Source organism: Mustelus asterias, chromosome 4 (assembly GCF_964213995.1).
Source record: "Mustelus asterias chromosome 4, sMusAst1.hap1.1, whole genome shotgun sequence".
Lineage (NCBI taxonomy): Eukaryota > Metazoa > Chordata > Chondrichthyes > Carcharhiniformes > Triakidae > Mustelus > Mustelus asterias.
In genome coordinates this window covers 104,719,224-104,738,993 of record NC_135804.1, presented here as the reverse complement: position 1 = coordinate 104,738,993, position 19,770 = coordinate 104,719,224, and the positions used below count along the sequence as shown (strand labels likewise).

Below are 19,770 nucleotides of genomic sequence, written 5' to 3'. Positions count from 1 at the left end.
ATTATTTAAGCAAACAAAGTAAATAAAGATATTTTCATTCCAATAAAAAAGCTATCACAAAGGCTAAGGTTTTACGGATAAGATGGTCAAACCAAGATCAAATTTAAATTAAAACAATATGTAGCACTTAGAGCAGATAACAGAGAAGAAAGCTGAAACAAAAGGACACAGGACAACAGGAAAGATTAAAAGAGGCTAAGAGAAAAAAGTGGAAAAGAAAGCAAAGGACAATAAAAAGACTTTCTATAGGTACATTAGTAGTCAGAAAGTTATCAAAATAGGATTAGATGAAGGAGGCAAGCTTGGAGTGCGAGGGGATTGCACAAATACAAAGTACTTTGCCAAAGTTTTCATAGAGAAGGTGTACACTCAAATTGTGGAACCAGTAGATGCTCTTATTCAATGGTACTTATTATGTTTCTGACACTCAAGAGGGAAAAACCATCAGGCCCTGGTGGCTAACCTCTGAGGCCCCTGACGGAAGCTGCAGAAGAAGTAGAGGAACCATAAGAAAATTATGCTAGAGGAGCAGGTGGTCACAAATGAGGTTCCCAAAATTGCAGTTACTACTCCAACTGAGGCTCAACTGTGATCTTTTTAAAAAATATTTTTCGTGGGACATGGGCGTCACTGGCCAACATTTATTGCCCATCCCTAGTTGCCCTTGTTCAGAGGGCAGTTGAGAGTCAACCACATTCCTGGTGCTCTGGAGTCACATGTAGGCCAGACCAGGTAGGGATAGTATTTTAATGATCCACGTACATGAACCCCCGTCTGTTTCGAGGTTTTCACCATGCAGGTAGTGTTTTGATCTATCCATTTTAGCTCCAAAGAAAATGATCTCACACTTGCTTACATTGAAATCTATTTGCCACAGTTTTGCCCATTAAGCTATTGTAATTTTAGGTTTCTCACATTGCCACCTATTATTGTGTCATCAAATTTGGACTCATAGCACTCAATCCTAATACAATTAATGAATCTGCCCTTAATTCTTACATTGGCTGAGCAGGAGCAAACATTCTCTTAACCAGATCAAATTATTTGCCCTCAATTGCATGAGCTTCAATTTTAGCCAACAATCTCCTGTGAGGGTCAACCTTCAAAAATCATTCCAAAAACGAGGGTCAACTTAATACGTCCAGTATAAAATGTGAATCGCCAGTGTGGGTTGTCATTTTGAAATGTGAAAAAATAACATATAACTCGTATTAATGTGACACAGTTTATTCAATAAATTAAATGTACAAAGATGCCTTAAGTCACAATGAAAGTGTTTTGAAATATGTCAGATTCATTGCATTTTGCATTCATGCAAAGAGTTCATGGAATTCTGAGAGTCACTTTGGTTATCGTTGTGAGAAACTGAGTCCTGATCAGATATGGTGCTATCAGTTTCAGAATCATCTCTCCATAACAAATCATCTTCCTCTTCATTAATTATTCAAAAAATGCAGAATATCTAATTCAATCTGATGACATCCCACAATAGGATGCTGAAACTACCATTAAGTAGGGCAGTGTACATATTTCCATTCTGTGAAGGTTTTTCCACTGTCAACCATCCCCTTACTCCATTCAGCATAAACATGATCCAGAGGTTGAAGTGCAGATGTTAGACTTCATGGTGTAACTGCAATATGGGTGTTATTTCTGGCAGAAACCTCTTGATCTCATTGGTTAAATGGGATCTGAACATGCCCCACACTAATAAGTTGCATTCTTTACACAAGCCACTGGGATGCCTATTCTGCCCATGATCCATAATTTAATTCCATCTTAATTTATCCAACCATTATCATGGACATGCATGAAAACGCCGCAGGGAACCTGATTTTTGGCATAATTTTATATTTGAAAATGATCATAAACATATCACCGAGCATTTTAGTACCACCGTGAATCTTGTTTTTTCCTATCCTAGTTTTCACAAGAACTGTTTTCAAACCTTTCCACTCCACAATTCAGTTCTGGGAATATTTAAATCTTTGCTGGATTCAGGGTTTGATTTAGCCCACTTAAGTGCTTATAGGTACATTATATTTTTGGTGACAATGGTGATTTTCAGGTGGCAATTTTATTGTACTTATTGGATAGGATAAGTTTCTGTAGATCCTCATTCTCTATCACACCTAGATTTCCTTTACTCTACATTTTTGGTCTCATTAATTCCATTCTGAACCCGCACCTCTCTCAGAGATATGACTAAGGTCTGGAACAAGCTTTCCAGATACCCCTCCCCATCCATGTTTGGGAGTGTTTCCAACTCAATGACTTGGAGTTGCACAGATTGGAGGTAGAAACATCTACTGCAGATCAGTTCCCTTTCACACATTGCTGTCACGACAATAAAATTTGCGCTGCCATATTTGATTTAATTGTCACGTGTACTGGTATACAGTGAAAAGTATTGCTTCTTGTATACTATACAGACAAAGCATACCATTCATGGAGAAGGAAAGGAGAGCGTGCAAAATGTAGTGTTTCAGTCATAGCTAGAGTGTAGAGAAAGATCAACTTAATGCGAGGTAGGAGCATTCAAAAGTCTGATGGCAGCAGAGAAAATGCTGTTCTCGAGTTGGTTGGTACGTGTCCTCAGACTTTAGTATCTTTTTCCCGATGGAAGAGAGCATGTCCTGCGTGCGTGTGGTCCTTAATTACACAGGCTGCTTTTTTGAGGCAACGGAAATTGTAGACACCATCGATGGGTGGGAAGCTGATTTGAGTGATGAGCTGGGCTTCGTTCACGACCCTTTGTAGTTTCATGCAGTCTTGGACAGAGCAGGAGCCGTACCAAACTGCGATACAACCAGAAAGAATGCTTTCTATGGTGCATCTTTAAAAGTTGGTGAGTCGTAGCAGACATGCCAAATTTCCCTAGTCTTCTGAGAAAGCAGAAGTGTTGGTGGGTTTTTTTAACGATAGCGTTGACATGGAGGGACCAGGACAGGTTATTGGTGATCTGGACACCTAAAACTTGAAGCTCTCGACCATTTCTACTTTGTCCCCATTGACGTAGACAAGGGCATGTTCTCCACTACGCTTCCTGAAGTCAATGACGATCTCCTTCGTTTTGTTGACATACCTGAGTCTACATTTACTTATAGAATTTATTTTGTTTCTTTTTAACTTCACAGCTATCTGACTGTTCAACCAATACTAAAACACAAATTCTATCCATTAAAAAGGAACACCTAACCACCAAACTAGCTACTAACACTAACTACCTACCAAAACGCTACCCAATATACTAAATACTTATCTGTAACTTACATGTGCTGTTTCAACGCGGTGTTAGGGCTGCAAGTATTTATTTGATACATAAATTTTCTGGTGTTAAGATTTGCTAATGACAGAAAATTGTGAAAGATTGCAAATGAATGGATATGAAAAGGTTAACAACTTTTCCAGACAGGTAGCAGATGCAGTTCAGTTTAGAATAATGTGAACACGTTCTAGAATTAAAAATAGAGGAAAGAAGTACACTTTAAAAGGTAAGACTTTTATTTGGAGTAGAGGAACTGGCATTCTTAAAAAGAGTGGCAGTACAGGTAGATAAGGTCAGAAAATATCCTTGGTCTTGCAAAGAAACTGGACTTGCAAAAAGAAAAACTGGCTTAGAATTGATGACCAAATAGCCTGTCCCTGTGCTGGAACATTCCGTGATTCCAAGTAATGGGTCTCGGATCAGCGGGTATATAGTAAACTCCGTCTAGGATCACTGAATAGTCTATGAGAGACAAAGCAGACAGCCAACCTATTCCTAGACCTATGCCACGCTGTAACATTGTTAACTCTGGGAGATTAGGCCTGATAAACCCATCTGTTGATCTATCCTCCACCCTGATGTGTTAATGCCAAGCTGTTTGACTCCCTCCCCCAAGTTCTGGCGGAGATTGGAAATTTGCCATGTTTCAAAATGCAGACACAAACAAGGGCACACTGAGTTCATAGCACAAAGTGTCATTGAGCTATTCTAAGCTTTTGAATGTATTCAAAATCCAGAAGAAAACTGAACATTGTATAGGCAGCATAAAAGCAGTACACAAAACCCTACATACTGATTTATAATCTTCAAAATGTTTAGCACAAAGCATATTTGAGGGAGCTTTGCATTTATGTCAAATATATTCCTGGTTCAAGTTTGTATTTTTGAAGCAGGGAATCCCAATAAATGAGCCCCTTCTGACTTACCTTATAGGATTCACATTCAATCCTATTGCACAGAATTCCAACTGTCAAAACCCTCTTCTCACTGATTTTCACTTTTGCATAGAATTACAATGTGTGACACCATTGACAATAATCTGGCATTTGGAGAGGTCCTGCATCAAAGTCCTAGGCTATGAATCCATTTGTCATCAACTTACTGAAGATAATTATCCTTGGTAATTAAACTTGAGGGTGTTCAGAGAAACAATGACAACAATTTGTGAGAGAATAAGTCCTTTCACACTGTATATTTTTATGAAAGATCTATATAGATATGCTCATCACTATTTCTAATTTTTAAAAAACTGAACAAAGACCTTGAAAATGGCTGAAACTGTGTCTGTCTGTGGACCCTGAACAAAAGAAGCCATTTGGCAGTTTTAGTAAAACTTGCACTTCATTATCTCTTGAGGAGCCAATACCGACGTCCTGTAGACTGTACAGTCCAACTTCAGAAAGAGCTATACAAAGGCCATCTGCATTTAATAATCCAGGCTTGACAGGAGATGGATTGTCTGATAAGACAAAAGCCCCACAATCTTCCTTCCAATTCCTAATGGTTAAGGCCCTTTAGAATCCAGACGACTGATACACATCGTTTGTCAAATATGGAGGGAGTCATGTGACATAGGCCTCTAGCTTGTGGAACAAGTAATATTGCCTTGGTGAACTACACAACTCAGTCTGCTGTTTATTATTTGACCGGAAGGCCACGCCGAAGGAGCACTGGCCTAGCTTGAAGACCTGGCTCCATCTACCCTGCTTCTGCTGGAAGTACTGTACCAGCGCCTACAAGACTGATTTATCTCTGCATGCCTATCTCATTTTGTGAAGTCCACACCACTGGAAAATTGAATTCCAAAACATCGGTTTTCAGCCCACCAACCTCTGTGAAGGAACACCTCACTGGACCTTGATTCTGGACCCTGGAACACATATGAACCAATATTTATTTTCTGTGATCTCTGTGCTGTAAATCATTCTTTTCTCTATCCCTTGCTTTATTATCTGAATACGAGGGGTGGGGGGGGGGGGGGGGGTTTGCGAACTCCCTTTTTGCGTTTTGAATGCGTGCAAATAAACTAACCTTTTGAGTTTACCCTATCTCAAGTTCGGTGTGGAGTTATTAATAGAAAATAGTATCGCACCAAACCTGAGGATTTGGGGAATATGTCACTGCTTAGAAAGAGAGAAACAAATCAAAACACATTTCTGCTTATAGACAAATGGTGAGAAGAGACATTATTGCTGTTTGAATTAACTCCCTCCTACCCATAAAGAAATTATTTTCCCTAACACTAGGAAAAAACAACTATTAATGTCCAGATGTGGGTCAAGCAAGGAGATCTGAATGGTGAAATATTCACATCCTTTATTCCAGAGCAACTGAACGCTATAGCTAGGGAGATGCAGTTAAAGTTACGCAATAAAGTGAAGTAAACTGATCCAGCTGTTGGTAAAACATTTGGATCGCTCATATCCAATAGAACAGGTTGATATAGAGCTCAACTATGACTCCAAATCCCTTCCCCCAGCCAAATTCAAGCTGGAAATGCTTAATTTGCAGCTAGATTGGTAAACTGCTGGACTTGACATTACTTCAACCACCTTTCATCATGAGGATAATTACTCCAGCTAACCAGCAAAGACACAAATTATTTTAAAAAAAGCTGATTCCAGTTATTAATTCTTTGAAATTGATTTCTCAGCCTGATCTTCTAATCTGACGTATCTAATCCAGTCCCCTCCTTTAAAAGATATCAGACTTTTGTCCCACAATTTAAGGTACGTCACAAAAAACAATTGTGTCTTGCTTCTTACCTGCCATCAGCCCAACAAGTAGCATCACCAGCCACCCAGAGAAGGCATCACTCAAACCTTTAATGAGTGCCCACAACGATTCTTTACTTTTGCTTGTGATCTGGAAAGAGAAGCAACAAAATTAGATGGCAATACTTTCCTAAAGTTTTCCATCTGAACGAATGATATCACTGCATACCACCAGCACAAAGTAAGCTTTGTCTTCTAGCTTAACATGAATGGCAGGAGACATAAACAAAACTTTTCTTTCAAATGCCATCAAAAAACTCTAATTGCTAATTTAGTACAAAAATATTGTGAATATGAAAGACAACCTTTGGTTTCAGGTTGCATATGTCATTAAGTTAAAATAGCAGCGCTTGATTCAGCTGGTGCATTTCTGAAGCCACCAACTTCCCTCTTGCTGTGGCGCTCAGTTCCTTCTCAGAAACTGGAAGCTCTGCATTCTGAGAAATATGGTTTACTATAGTAGAACTCAGTGCATTGCAAATCCATAATTAATGGATTCTTAAACTATTTAATTATCCATCAGTTGCAATAAAATCATATGTTTTAACCAATATTTGGAGAGTTAAATATTGATGTAAAAGAACATGGAAACAACATGAATTAGATGAAGTTTTTCAGGTCATCTAGCTCGCTACCATTTAAATCGCCCGGTCATATCATTTTCTTCATCTTGCTGCCCTGGTGGCACCAAACTGTTTTTTTTCACTCCCTTAAAAATCAACAAAAATACCTACAAGATAGGTAAAATTTCTTCAAATACTTAAGATATTTTAATATGGTAGTTACACTGCAATCGTAACACCAAAATGACAATGTTGCAGTAATAATGAAAAAAACTTTGACTTGATTCGATTTATTGTCACATGTATTAACATAGTGAAAAGTATTGTTTCTTGCGCGCTATACAGACAAAACATACCACTCACAGAGAAGGAAATGAGAGAGTGCAGAATGTAGTGTTACAGTCATAGCTAGGGTGTAGAGAAAGATCAACTTGATGCAAGGTAGGTCCATTCAAAAGTCTGATGGCAGCAGGGAAGAAGCTGTTCTTGAGTTGGTTGGTACGTGACCTCAGACTTTTGTATCTTTTTCCCGAAGGAAGAAGGTGGAAGAGGGAATGTCTGGGGTGCGTGGGGTGCTTAATTATGCTGGCTGCTTTGCCGAGGCAGCAGGAAGTGTAGACAGAGTCAATGGATGGGATGCTGGTTTGCGTGATGGATTGGGCTACATTCACGACCTTTTGTAGTTCCTTGCGGCCTTGGACACAGCAGGAGCCATACCAAGCTGTGATATAACCAGAAAGAATGCTTTCTGTGATGCATCTGTAAAAGTTAGTGAGAGGCGTAGCTGACGTGCCAAATTTCCTTAGTCTTCTGAGAAAGTAGAGGCATTGGTGGGTTTTTTTTTTAACTATAGTGTCGGCATGGGGGGACCAGGACAGGTTGTTGGTGATTTGGACACCTAAAAACTTGAAGCTCTCGACCCTTTCTACTTCATCCCCATTGATGTAGACAGGGGCATGTTCTCCTTTACGCTTCCTGAAGTCGATGACAATCTCCTTCGTTTTGTTGACATTGAGGGAGAGCTTATTGTTGCCAGCAACAAACTATCAGTGCTTGCTGTTATTAACTAGTTTAAAATGACAGCAACTTCTGGCACAATGTGCAATTAAATGCTAAAATTCAAGTTGTTGTTAGCAATACTCGGCTCGACACTAGATGTGTTTTTGCAATCTTTACCAATGGAATCACCACAGAATCACTGATTTGGCACAAACTTAAACTATTGATATATTCTCACTCTAAACATCAATAAAAACGTTAAGCTTTATTCACTCAGGGGCAACTGAGTTTTTAATGGCTAACTTCTGAACACCCTCTTTGCTTCTGAAAAAGTTATTTTAAAAGTGGGGGGTCTCATTCCCAATTAGAAAATTAAATTGTGCCAATTTAAAAAATATATACTTTTTTTAAAGTTTGTACTTTGCTATGTAGTTACTTCCTTAATTCAACAAATATGTGCAGATCTTTCTTTCATTTTTGGTGCAATGATTTAAATGTAATTGTCTTGGGTGAGAATTCTTCAATTTGCTTGGTTGATCACTCTTCCTTCTGCATACCCTGTTGTAGACACAGCAGGCCATGGTAGAAGACGCTAAATTTAAATTGACATTAGAAAAGAGGAAGTCTGCACTCTATAGACCATTGAAATTTTGTGGACAGCTTTTCTCGATTTGAATGGCAAGCACCATTCCTTTGTCAGTGACTGCAAATTCAGATCACTGGTGTTCCAGCTACACCGATAGAAAGTTAGCAGTGTAACCTCAACTCCCGGTTTTATCAAGTTTTTAGTCTGATAAACTGGATTGCTTTTACGTGCCTTGATAATGCCAGAGAACTGAAACTTAAGGATGGTTTTTTAACACTACAATGAAGTTACTGTGAAAATCCACCAGTCGTCACACTCCGGCACCTGTTTGGATACACTGAGGGAGAATTTAGCATGGCCAATGCACCTAACCCACACGTCTTTCAGACTGTGGGAGGAAACCGGAGCACCCGGAGGAAAGCCACATAAACACAGGGAGAACGTGCAGACTCCGCACAGACAGTGACCCAGTCCAGGAATCAATCCCAGGTATCTGGCGCTGTGAGGTAGCAGTGCTAACCACTGTGCCACCGTGCAGCCCCTGTGCAGACACCTGAAATATTCTGTTTGCTCTTTTTCCCCCACTATTTACAAAATGACAGAGAGAATACGTGGCATGTTACACTCATTTTGGATTCTCTGGCAATCTGTGCCTGCACCTATTGGGAAGCTAGCAATTTACAATGTAAATTCAGAATTTGTTTCTTGACTAAACATAAACACTGAGGCGGCATGGTGGCACACTGGTTAGCACTGCTGCCTCATAGCAGCAGGGTCCCGGGTTCAATTCTTGCTTGGGTCACTGTCTGTGCGGAGTCTGCACGTTCTCCCTGTGTCTGCGTGTGCTTCCTCCGGGTGCTCTGGTTTCGTCCCACAGTCTGTAGGACGTGCTGGTTAGGTGCCTTGGGCCATACTAAATTCTCCCTCAATGTACCCAAATAGGCGCCGGAGTGCGGCGACTAGAGGATTTTCACAGTAATTTCATTGCAGTGTTAATGTAAGCCGACTTGTTACACAAATAAATAAACAAAAAACAATTTTCACTGACAATCATTCAGGGTAACTAGTTTTGTTGATGTGAAGAAAGATGTATCATTGTGTAATACGGGGTTAACTTTAAATTGGTGTGCAAAAGTCCACCTTTGCGTGACTAACATATATTTGTGTAACTTCATTCTGACATGTGATTTGTACATTTGAATTCATGACGTTCGCACCTATCGCATCATGATAATTGTTTGACTTCAACTCAATTTAGGGCCTGGGTGGAATTGCTGTCGGCGCAGGCTCAGCGGGTCAAATGGCCTCCTTCGGCACCATAGGTATTCTGTGATTCTATATTAACTATGTAATTTACAATTGTTTATCCTCATTTTCCTACTTATTTCATAATTTTTATATTCCTGTACAATGCTGTATTATCCAATTCCCTTGTCCTTATCAAACAAAATACTTATCTAATTTTCCAAGGGGAAACTCCACAGGTGATATGCTGATATCTTATTGAAAATCTGAGTTGCGCATACATTTCTTGTTTACAAGCTTTACTTCCTATTTTCGACATATTCTATTGTAAATTGAAGTCCGCATTTAAAATGGAAAGCTCAATGTTAACTTGATTTGGTCACCATATTATGCCACTAGATGGCACTGTTAGGATCACAAGTTCCATCCCACCATCAAACTCACCATGGACTACTCTCCAGAATCGGTTGCATTCTTGGACACACGCATCTCCATTAAGGACGGTCACCTCAGCACTTCACTGTAACGCAAGCCCACGGATAACCTCATGATGCTCCACTTCTCCAGCTTCCACCCTAAACACGTTAAAGAAGACATCCCCTACGGACAAGCCCTCCGTATACACAGGATCTGCTCGGATGAGGAGGATCGCAACAGACATCTCCAGGCGCTGAAAGATGTCCTCATAAGAACAGGATATGGCGCTCGACTCATCGATCGACAGTTCCGACGCGCCACAACGAAAAACCGCAACGACCTCCTCAGAAGACAAACACGGGACACGGCGGACAGAGTACCTTTCGTCGTCCAGTACTTCCCCGGAGCAGAGAAGCTACGGCATCTCCTCCGGAGCCTTCAACATGTCATTGATGAAGATGAACATCTCGCCAAGGCCATCCCCACACCCTCACTTCTTGCCTTCAAACAACTGCACAACCTCAAACAGACCATTGTCCGCAGCAAACTACCCAGCTTTCAGAACAGTGATCACGACACCACACAATCTCTGCAAGACATGCCGGATCATCGATACGGATGCCATCATCTCACATGAGAACACCATCCACCAGGTACACGGTGCATACACTTGCAACTCGGGCGACGTTGTCTACCTGATACGCTGCAGGAAAGGATGTCCCGAGGCATGGTACATTGGGGAAACCATGCAGACGCTACGACAACGGATGAATGAACACCGCTTGACAATCACCAGGCAAGAGTGTTCTCTTCCTGTTGGGGAACACTTCAGCGGTCACGGGCATTCGGCCTCTGATCTTCAGGTAAGTGTTCTGCAAGGTGGCCTTCACGACAACGCAGAGTCGCTGAGCAGAAACTGATAGCCAAGTTCCGCACACATGAGGACGGCCTCAACCGGGATCTTGGGTTCATGTCACACTATCTGTAACCCCCACGACTTGCCTGGGCTTGCAAAATCTCACTAACTGTCCTGGCTGGAGACAATACACATCTCTTTAACCTGTGCTTAACCTTCTCTCCACTCAGTGTCTGTACCTTTAAGACTTGATTACCTGTAAAGACTCGCATTCCAACCATTATTTTGTAAATTGAGTTTGTGTCTTTATATGCCCTGTTTATGAACTGAAATCCCACTCACCTGACGAAGGAGCAGCGCTCCGAAAACTAGTGGCTTGTGCTACCAAATAAACCTGTTGGTCTTTAACCTGGTGTTGTGAGACTTCTTACTGTGTTTACCCCAGTCCAACGACGGCATCTCCACATCACTGTTAGGATCGCCATGATGTGGAGATGCCGGCTTTGGACTGGGGTAAGCACAATAAAAAGTCTCACAACACCAGGTTAAAGTCCAACAGGTCTATTTGGTAGCACAAGCTTTCAGGGTGTCACTCCTTCTTCAGGTGACTGAGCAGTTGTATTCACAAACAGGGGATACACAAACAGTGACCACGACACCACACAACCCTGCCACAGCAACCTCTCCAAGACATGCCGGATCATCGACATGGATGCCATGATCTCACGTGAGAACACCATCCACCAGTTATATGGTACATACTCCTGCGACTCGGCCAACGTTGTCTACCTGATATGCTGCAGGAAAGGATGTCCCAAGGCATGGTACATTAGGGAGACCATTCAGACGCTATGACAACGGATGAATGAACACCGCTCGACAATCACCAGGCAGGAGTGTTCCCTTCCTGTCAGGAAACACTTCAGCGGTCATGGGCATTCAGCCTCCGATCTTCAGGCAAGCGTTCTCCAAGGCAGCTTTCACGACACTCAACGCAGAATCGCTGAGCAGAAACTGATAACCACATTCCGCACACGAGGACGGCCTCAACCAGGATCTTGGGTTCATGTCACACGATCTGTAACCCCCACGACTTGCCTGGGCTTGCAAAATCTCACTAACTGTCCTGGCTGGAGACAATACACATCTCTTTAACCTGTGCTTAACCTTCTCTCCACTCAGTGTCTGTACCTTTAAGACTTGATTACCTGTAAAGACTCGCATTCCAACCATTATCTTGTAAATTGAGTTTGTGTCTATATATGTCCTGATTGTGAACACAACTCCTCACTCACCTGAAGGAGGAGTGGCACTCCGAAAGCTTGTGCTACCAAATAAACCTGTTGGTCTTTAACCTGGTGTTGTGAGATTTCTTACTGTTAGGATCCCCCACACAAATCACAACATGGGCCGGAATGTTCCGGCCGTTCACATTGATGGGATCGTCTGGCCCCACTGACAGCACACTGCTGCTGCTAATTCCCCTGTGGCAAGGGATGCATTCAATGGGAAACCCCACTGACAATGGTGGGACCAGAAAATCCCACTGTCGGCTCATGGCGAATGCCATTTTCAGTGTAATAAAAAACATAACCTATCCTGATACCAAACTCCAAAAGATTTAGCGAATTTGTGGACTTGGTTAAAGACTATCATGACCCAAAGCTTTCCACAATATTCCAGCGATGCCGCTTTAACACGGCAAGGCAAACTCTTGGGGAACCTATCACTGAATTTCTGACCAGGTTGTGAAAGTTGGCAGAGTGCTGTGAATTGGTGTCAGCCCTGAACAACATGTTGTGAGATTGACTGATCTGTGCAATTAACAATGTGACAGTCCAAAACAAATATTGGTAGAACCCAGTTTGGATGTAAAGTAGGCACTGAGATAGTTCCACCATTGGGAAAATGCAAAGAAAGGAGCTCAGGAATTACAGGAGACCTTAAGACCACTAGATATAGGAGCAGAATTAGGCCATTCGGCCCATCAAGTCAGATCCACCATTTAATCATGGCTGATATGATTCTCATCCCCATTCTCCTGTCTTCTCACCATAACCCTTGATTCCCCTTATTGATCAAGAACCTATCTCTGTCTTAAAGACACTCAGTGACCTGGCTTCCGCAGCCCTCTGTGGCAATGAGTTCCACAGATTCACCATTCTCCGGTTGAAGAAATTCCTCCTCATCTCAGTTTTAACAGAGCATCCCTTCACTTGGAGTTGCCCTTGAGTTTGAGTCTCTCCCACTAGTGGAAACATCCTCTCCGCATCCACTCTATGTAGGCCTCTCAGTATTCTGTAAATTTCAATTAGATTCCTCCTCATCCTTCTAAAGTCTATCAAGTATAGGCCCAGACGACTCAACCACTCCTCATATCACAAACCCTTCATTCCTGGGATCAGTCTTTGACATCAGATAGCAGTGTTCTCTGAATGAGGGGGGGGGGGGGGCAGGGGGCTCATGCAACATCCATCCCTCAATTGAGAGCGATGGAATCGGTAAAATATCTCAGAATCCTTCCTAGGCAGTCAAGGAAAGCTTCAGACACCTAGGGAGTATATTCCAGAAGGTTGCAGATGGCAGACTATTGCACATGCCGCAGAAGACAACAATCGAGGCTAAGATATAGAGACAGTCAAAAATGAATGCTATTTTGAAAAAAGCCAAGGCCAGTACCGGACTGTATCTTGAACCATAGAAACCCTACAGTGCAGAAAGAGGCCATTTGACCCATCGAGTCTGCACCGACCACAATCCCACCCAGGCCCTACCCCCATATCCCTACATATTTATCCGCTAATCCCTCTAACCTACACATCTCAGGACACTAAGGGGCAATTTTAGCATGGCCAATCAATCTAACCCGCAAATCTTTAGACTGTGGGAGGAAACCGAAGCACCCGGAGGAAACCCACGCAGACACGAGGAGAATGGGCAAACTCCACACAGACAGTGACCCAAGCCGGGAATCGAACCCAGGTCTCTGGAGCTGTGAAGCAGCAGTGCTAACCACTGTGCTACCGTGCCGCCCTTGCAGGTAGGCCCACAACCAGGAACAGGGACAAAGCGATTAAATCGCAAATCCACAACAAAGGTTGCCCCCATAATGGTGGAGTTGCTAGTAAATAGCCACCAATTAAAAATGGAAGTGGATACGGGGACTGCAGTCTCCGGTATTGAGGAGCAGACTTCGGGTTTCCTCCGGGTGACCCTGAACTTAGAAAACAAGGCCAGGCTGGCCATCTACACAAGGGAACCATTGTAGATGAAGAACACCATGACAACCCTAGTGACATACAGGCAGCAGTCAGCTCGACTTCCACTCATCATTGTACGGGGAAATTGAACATGGGAGAGATTGGCTCCAACACATCAGACTGAACGGACTGGAGATCTTCAGGCTGGGTGCAGGGGAAAGGCATCAATAAGTACCCTGAAGTCTTCCAAGAAGGGCTTGGAAAAATAAGGGGAGCCAAAGCTCAGGTCTATGTCGACCCCGATGCTACAGCTAATCTTTTTTGAGCTAGACCAGTTCCATATTCCCAGTTAGAAAAAGTACAGTTGGAACCAGAATGCCTGAAAAAGCTGGGCATAATAAGATCTCTACAGTCCGTGAAGAGGGCCGCATCTGTTGTTCCTGTCCGTAAGCCGGATAAGTTGGTCCAACTTTGTGGAAACTAAAAGCCTACTGTCAATAGGGTTTCTAAACTTGACAGATACCCCACGTCCCAGATTGAAGACCTGTACGGCAGGTTAACTGAAGACCAAACTCGTGTTGGATATAAGCCACGCGAATCTCCAAGTTGAATTGGATGAGCCTTCCTGAAAGTACATGACAATAAATATGCACAAAGGCCGAAACCAGTACACTCGCTTGCCCTTTGGGGTCTCATCTGCATGCGTCACTTTTCAACAGGTCATGGACAACATACACCAAGGGTTACCTCAGGTAGCGGTGTACCTGGATGATGTTTTGGTCACAGGAACTTCGGAATTTGAACACCTAATAAACCTGGAAGAGGTTTTACGGTGATTTTTGGAGGTCAGACTATGCCTGAAAAGGGAAAAAATGTGTATTCCAAGCAAGTGCCGTAACTCATTTGGGCTATCAGGTGGATGGCATGGGCCTTCACCCGTGCGAGGACAAGGTAAGGCCATTAAGGAGGCACCAACTCCAAGGAGCCCCACGGAATTGAAATCCTTCCTGGGGTTAGTGAATTATTATGGGAAGTTTATTCCTAATTTAGCTTCTTTGCTAGCCCCCTTTCATGCCCTACTACAGAAACATCAAACAGCTGGAAGTTTTCAACAGAGTTAAACACCAATTTTTGTCCTCTAATTTATTGGCTCATTTTGGCACCAAAGAGGACCTTAACTTGTCATACAGGTTTGAGGCAGTACCTGCACATCACTGGAGAGATGGAACAGAGAAGCTAATTGTGTATGCATCCAGAACCCTCTCGGATGCTGAACAGAGGTATCTCAAATCGAGAAAGCGGGATTGGCAGTTGTCTTTGACATTGAAAAATTTCATTAATACGTCTATGGTAGACATGTCATCATAGTAACTGATTATAAACCATTGTTGGGACTTTTTAAAGAAGACAAGGCCATACCCTCGCATTGCCTCCGCCCGGATAGGACTTTGGACCTTGTTACTGATGGCTTATGAATATTTCCTACAGCATCGCCCCAAGACCCGGGTAGCTAACACCGATGCGTTGAGTCGTCTGCTGTTGCCCAGAAGTCCAGCTTCTCCACCAACTGTATAAGAGGTTGTGATGACCCTTATTTTTTTGATCACCTTGCTGGTGTCTGCAAGGCAAATCAAGGACTGGACACAATGCCGAGTGCTGGTAGGCCAGTGCTGACTAAATTAAAAAACATAATATTACATAGGGGTTCAGAAGACTACCCTCAGATGAAATGAAACATTACTGGACAAAGAAAGAGAAGATCAGTGTTGAGGATGGCATCATCCTCTGGGGTTCCCACATGGTTGTCCTTTGCCCAGGGTGACATCCGATACTTATGGAATTACACCATAGCCACCCTGGGATTTCAAGGATGAAAATGCTCGGAGCTCGGTATGGTGGCCTGGCCTTGACATAGATATTAGTGACTTGGTTAGACAGTGTGAGTCATGTTGCCAAGAGAATCAATGTCCCCATCCCCAGCCTCTCTATATCCATGGGACTAGCCTGGTAGGCCCTGGTTGCGAGTGCATGTGGACTTTGCTTTATGTTCTTAATTATGATCAATGTGCCCTCTAAATGGTTGGAGGTACATCATATGAACTCCACCACTTTCCATGCTACCATTTAGAAACTACAACAAAGTTTCTGCATACCTGAAGTCCTGGTCTCTGACAATGTCACTGCCTTTACTAGCATCGAGTTTCAGACCTTCATGCTTTTGAATGGCATCAAATACATTTGAACAGGACCCTATCACTCGTCATCAAATGGGTTGGCTGAACGGATGGTGCAGACCTTTAGGTTCGGCACAAAGAAGCAACCTGCAGTGTCCCTAGAGACCAAACTGGCACAATTTTATTCGACTACAGGACTACCCCTCACACAACAACAGGGATTGACCCAGCGGAATTATTTATGGGATTGGGCCTTCGGACAAGATTAAGCTTACTTTTCCCAAACCTGGCAGGGAGGATGGAGTCCCAACTAGAGACCCTGAAAAAAAACTATGATTCAGCAAGGACAGAAAGAACATTCAAAACCGGTGATCTAGTCTATTTTAGGGACAGTTTCAGTTGGGCCCCCGGTATCATAACGGAGAAAACAGGGCCCGGTGAATATAAGACCCCAGTGCAGGGGCCAAATAATTAGGAAACACCTGGATCATCTCAGGGGTGCCAGTATGGGCCTTATTGCCAGCCATTGGAACGATCACTGCCAGCATTGAACCACGATGGGAAGTTGACCCCATGCCTGCCCATCTGAGTGATGAGGACACAAATTCCGAGATACAAGTGCAAGAGACTGCCAGCCCCACTGAAGCGAGACCTCAAGAAAAACCAGTGTTGGTGGTTTTACCACGATCCCTTTGGAAGTGAAAGTCTCCAATCTATTTAACACTCCCTGATCTGGTCCTGCCTCCAGTCGACCTCAGGCCAATCACTAAGCGGCGGAAAAGGCCCACTGTGGCCGGAGTGTGAGGGAAGAAATGGACTTGAAAGGGGAGAGATGTTATGACTTCCCAATAGATTGCCCGGCAGGCCTGATAGGAAACGACTCCCCTATTAGGCAAGTGGAGGCTCATCCAATAGTGAAGGAACAGTGGAGAGTTCAAAACTGGCTGGTTCCACTCAGGCTGTCGGTCAAAAGGCTCGGGTCTGACCTGCACTCTGTACCTGCAGAACGACCTTTCGAACACACTGTAAATAAAGGGTTGTAAATAAATAGTGATAGAAGACTGGCCTTGATAAGATTATTACACATTGCTTAAAAACTATTTGATTTTTGAACAGCCCAGAGTTGTGGTTTTATGGTGTACTGTACTCATTTCATGATTCTGACATGCCCTCTGCCTTCAAGCATAGACCTCTTTGTGGTTCCTAATCAGCCCCCCTCCTCTTACCATTCTCATACTCTCACTCTGCCTCTCTTACTTTCCTCATATTTCCCCTCTGAAATTCCTATATTCATCTTGATTCTCAATTCCACTTTCAACCTGATATTTATCATACACATCTTTTTTCTGCTTCATCTTACTTGCAAATTCTCTTGTCATCCAGAGTCAGAGAGTCATAGTCATAGAGGTTTACAGTATGGAAACAGGCCCTTCAGCCCAACTTGTGCATGCCGCCCAGTTTTTACCATTAAGCTAGTCCCAATTGCCTGCGTTTGGCCCACATCCGTCCATACCAAACTTACCCATGTAACTGTCCGAATGCTTTTTAAAAGACAAACTTGTACCCACCTCTACTACTACCTCTGGCAGCTCATTGCAGACACTCACCACCTTGTGTGTGAAAAAATTGCCCCTCTGGGCCCTTTTGTATCTCTCCCCTCTCACCTGAAACCTATGCCCTCTAGTTTGAGACTCCCCTACCTTTGGGAAAAGATATTGACTATTTACCTTATCTATGCCCCTCACTATTTTATAGACCTCTACAAGGTCACACCTAAGCCTCCTGTGCTCCAGGGAAAAATGCTCCAGTCTATCCCACTTCTCCTTATAACTCAAATCATCAAGTCCCAGGAACATCCTATTTAAATATTTTCTGCACTCTTTCTAGTTTAATAAAATCCTTTCTCTAGTAGGGTGACCAGAACTGTACGCTGTATTTCAAGTGTGGCTTTATCAACGTCTTGCACAACTTCAACAAGATATCCCAACTCCTATATTCAATGTTCTGACCAATGAAACCAAGCATGCCGAATGCCTTCTTCACCACTCTGTCCACCTGTGATTCCACTTTCAAGGAGCTATGAACCTGTACCCCTAGATCTCTTTGTTCTATAACTCTCCCCAATGCTCTATCATTAACTGAATTATTCTTGTCCTGGTTCGACCAACCAAAATGCATCACCTCGCATTTATCTAAATTAAACTCCATCTGCCATTCATCAGCCAACTGGCCCAATTGATCAAGATCCCGTTGCAATCCTAACTAACCTTCTTCACTCTGCACTGTGCCACCAATTTTGGTGTCATCTGCAAACTTACATAGAACATTACAGCGCAGTACAGGCCCTTTGGCCCTCAATGTTGCGCCGACCAGTGGAACCAATCTAAAGTAACCTACACTATTCCAATATCATCCATATGTTTATCCAATGACCATTTAAATTCCCCTTAATGTTGGCGAGTCCACTACTGCTGCAGGCAGGGCATTCCACGCCTTACTACTCTCTGAGTGAAGAACCTACCTCTGACATCTGTCCTATATCTATCACCCCTCAATTTAAAGCTATGTCCCCTTGTGCTAGCCATCACCATCCGAGGAAAAAGGCTCTCACTATCCACCCTATCTAATCCTCTGATCATCTTGTATGCCTCCATTAAGTCACCTCTTAACCTTCTTCTCTCTAACGAAAACAACCTCAAGTCCCTCAGCCTTTCCTCACAAGTCCTTTCCACCATGCCAGGCAACATCCTGGTAAATCTCCTCTGCACCCTTTCCAATGCTTCCACATCCTTCCTATAATGCGACGACCAGAACTGTACGCAATACTCCAAGTGCAGCCGCACCAGAGTTTTGTACAGCTGCAACATGACCTCTTGGCTTCAAAACTCAATCCCTCTACCAATAAAAGCTAACACTCCGTACGCCTTCTTAACAACCCTATCAACCTGGGTGCCAACTTTCAGGGATCTATGCACATGGACACCGAGATCTCTCTGCTCATCCACACTACCAAGTATCTGACCATTAGCCCAGTACTCTGTATTCCTGTTATTCCTTCCAAAGTGAATCACCTCACACTTTTCCGCATTAAACTCCATTTGCCACCTCTCAGCCCAGCTCTGCAGCTTATCTATGTCCCTCTGTAACCTGCAACAACCTTCCGCAATGTCCACAACTCCACCGACTTTAGTGTCATCCGCAAATTTACTAACCCATCCTTCTACGCCCTTATCCAGGTCATTTATAAAAAATGACAAACAGCAGTGGCCCCAAAACAGATCCTTGCAGTACACCACTAGTAACTGAACTCCAGGATGAACATTTCCCATCAACCACCACCCTCTGTCTTCTTACAGCTAGCCAATTTCTGATCCAAACCACTAAATCACCCTCAATCCCATGCGTCCGTATTTTCTGCAGTAGCTTACCATGAGGAACTTTATCAAATGCTTTACTGAAATCCATATACACCACATCAACTGCTTTACTCTCATCCACCTCTTTGGTCACTTTCTCAAAGAACTCAATAAGGTTTGTGAGGCATGACCTACCCTTCACAAAACCGTGTTGACTATCCCTAATCAAATTATTCCTTTCTAGATGATTATAAATCCTATCTCTTATAAGCCTTTCCAAAACTTTGCCCACAACAGAAGTAAGGCTCACTGGTCTACAATTACCAGGGTTG

At 43.0% G+C, this 19,770-nt stretch overlaps 1 protein-coding gene across 8 annotated transcripts in view; it reads right to left on the bottom strand.

Annotated features, from left to right (window-relative positions):
* clcn5b (chloride channel, voltage-sensitive 5b) overlaps positions 1-19,770 on the bottom strand; it is a 140,289-nt gene that overhangs the window by 36,659 nt on the left and 83,860 nt on the right. For all 8 annotated transcript variants that reach the window (XM_078211514.1, XM_078211519.1, XM_078211516.1 and 5 more), the window contains one exon: positions 6,034-6,133. In XM_078211514.1, coding sequence (XP_078067640.1) covers positions 6,034-6,133 — 100 coding nt within the window. The remainder of the gene's footprint in view (positions 1-6,033; positions 6,134-19,770) is intronic.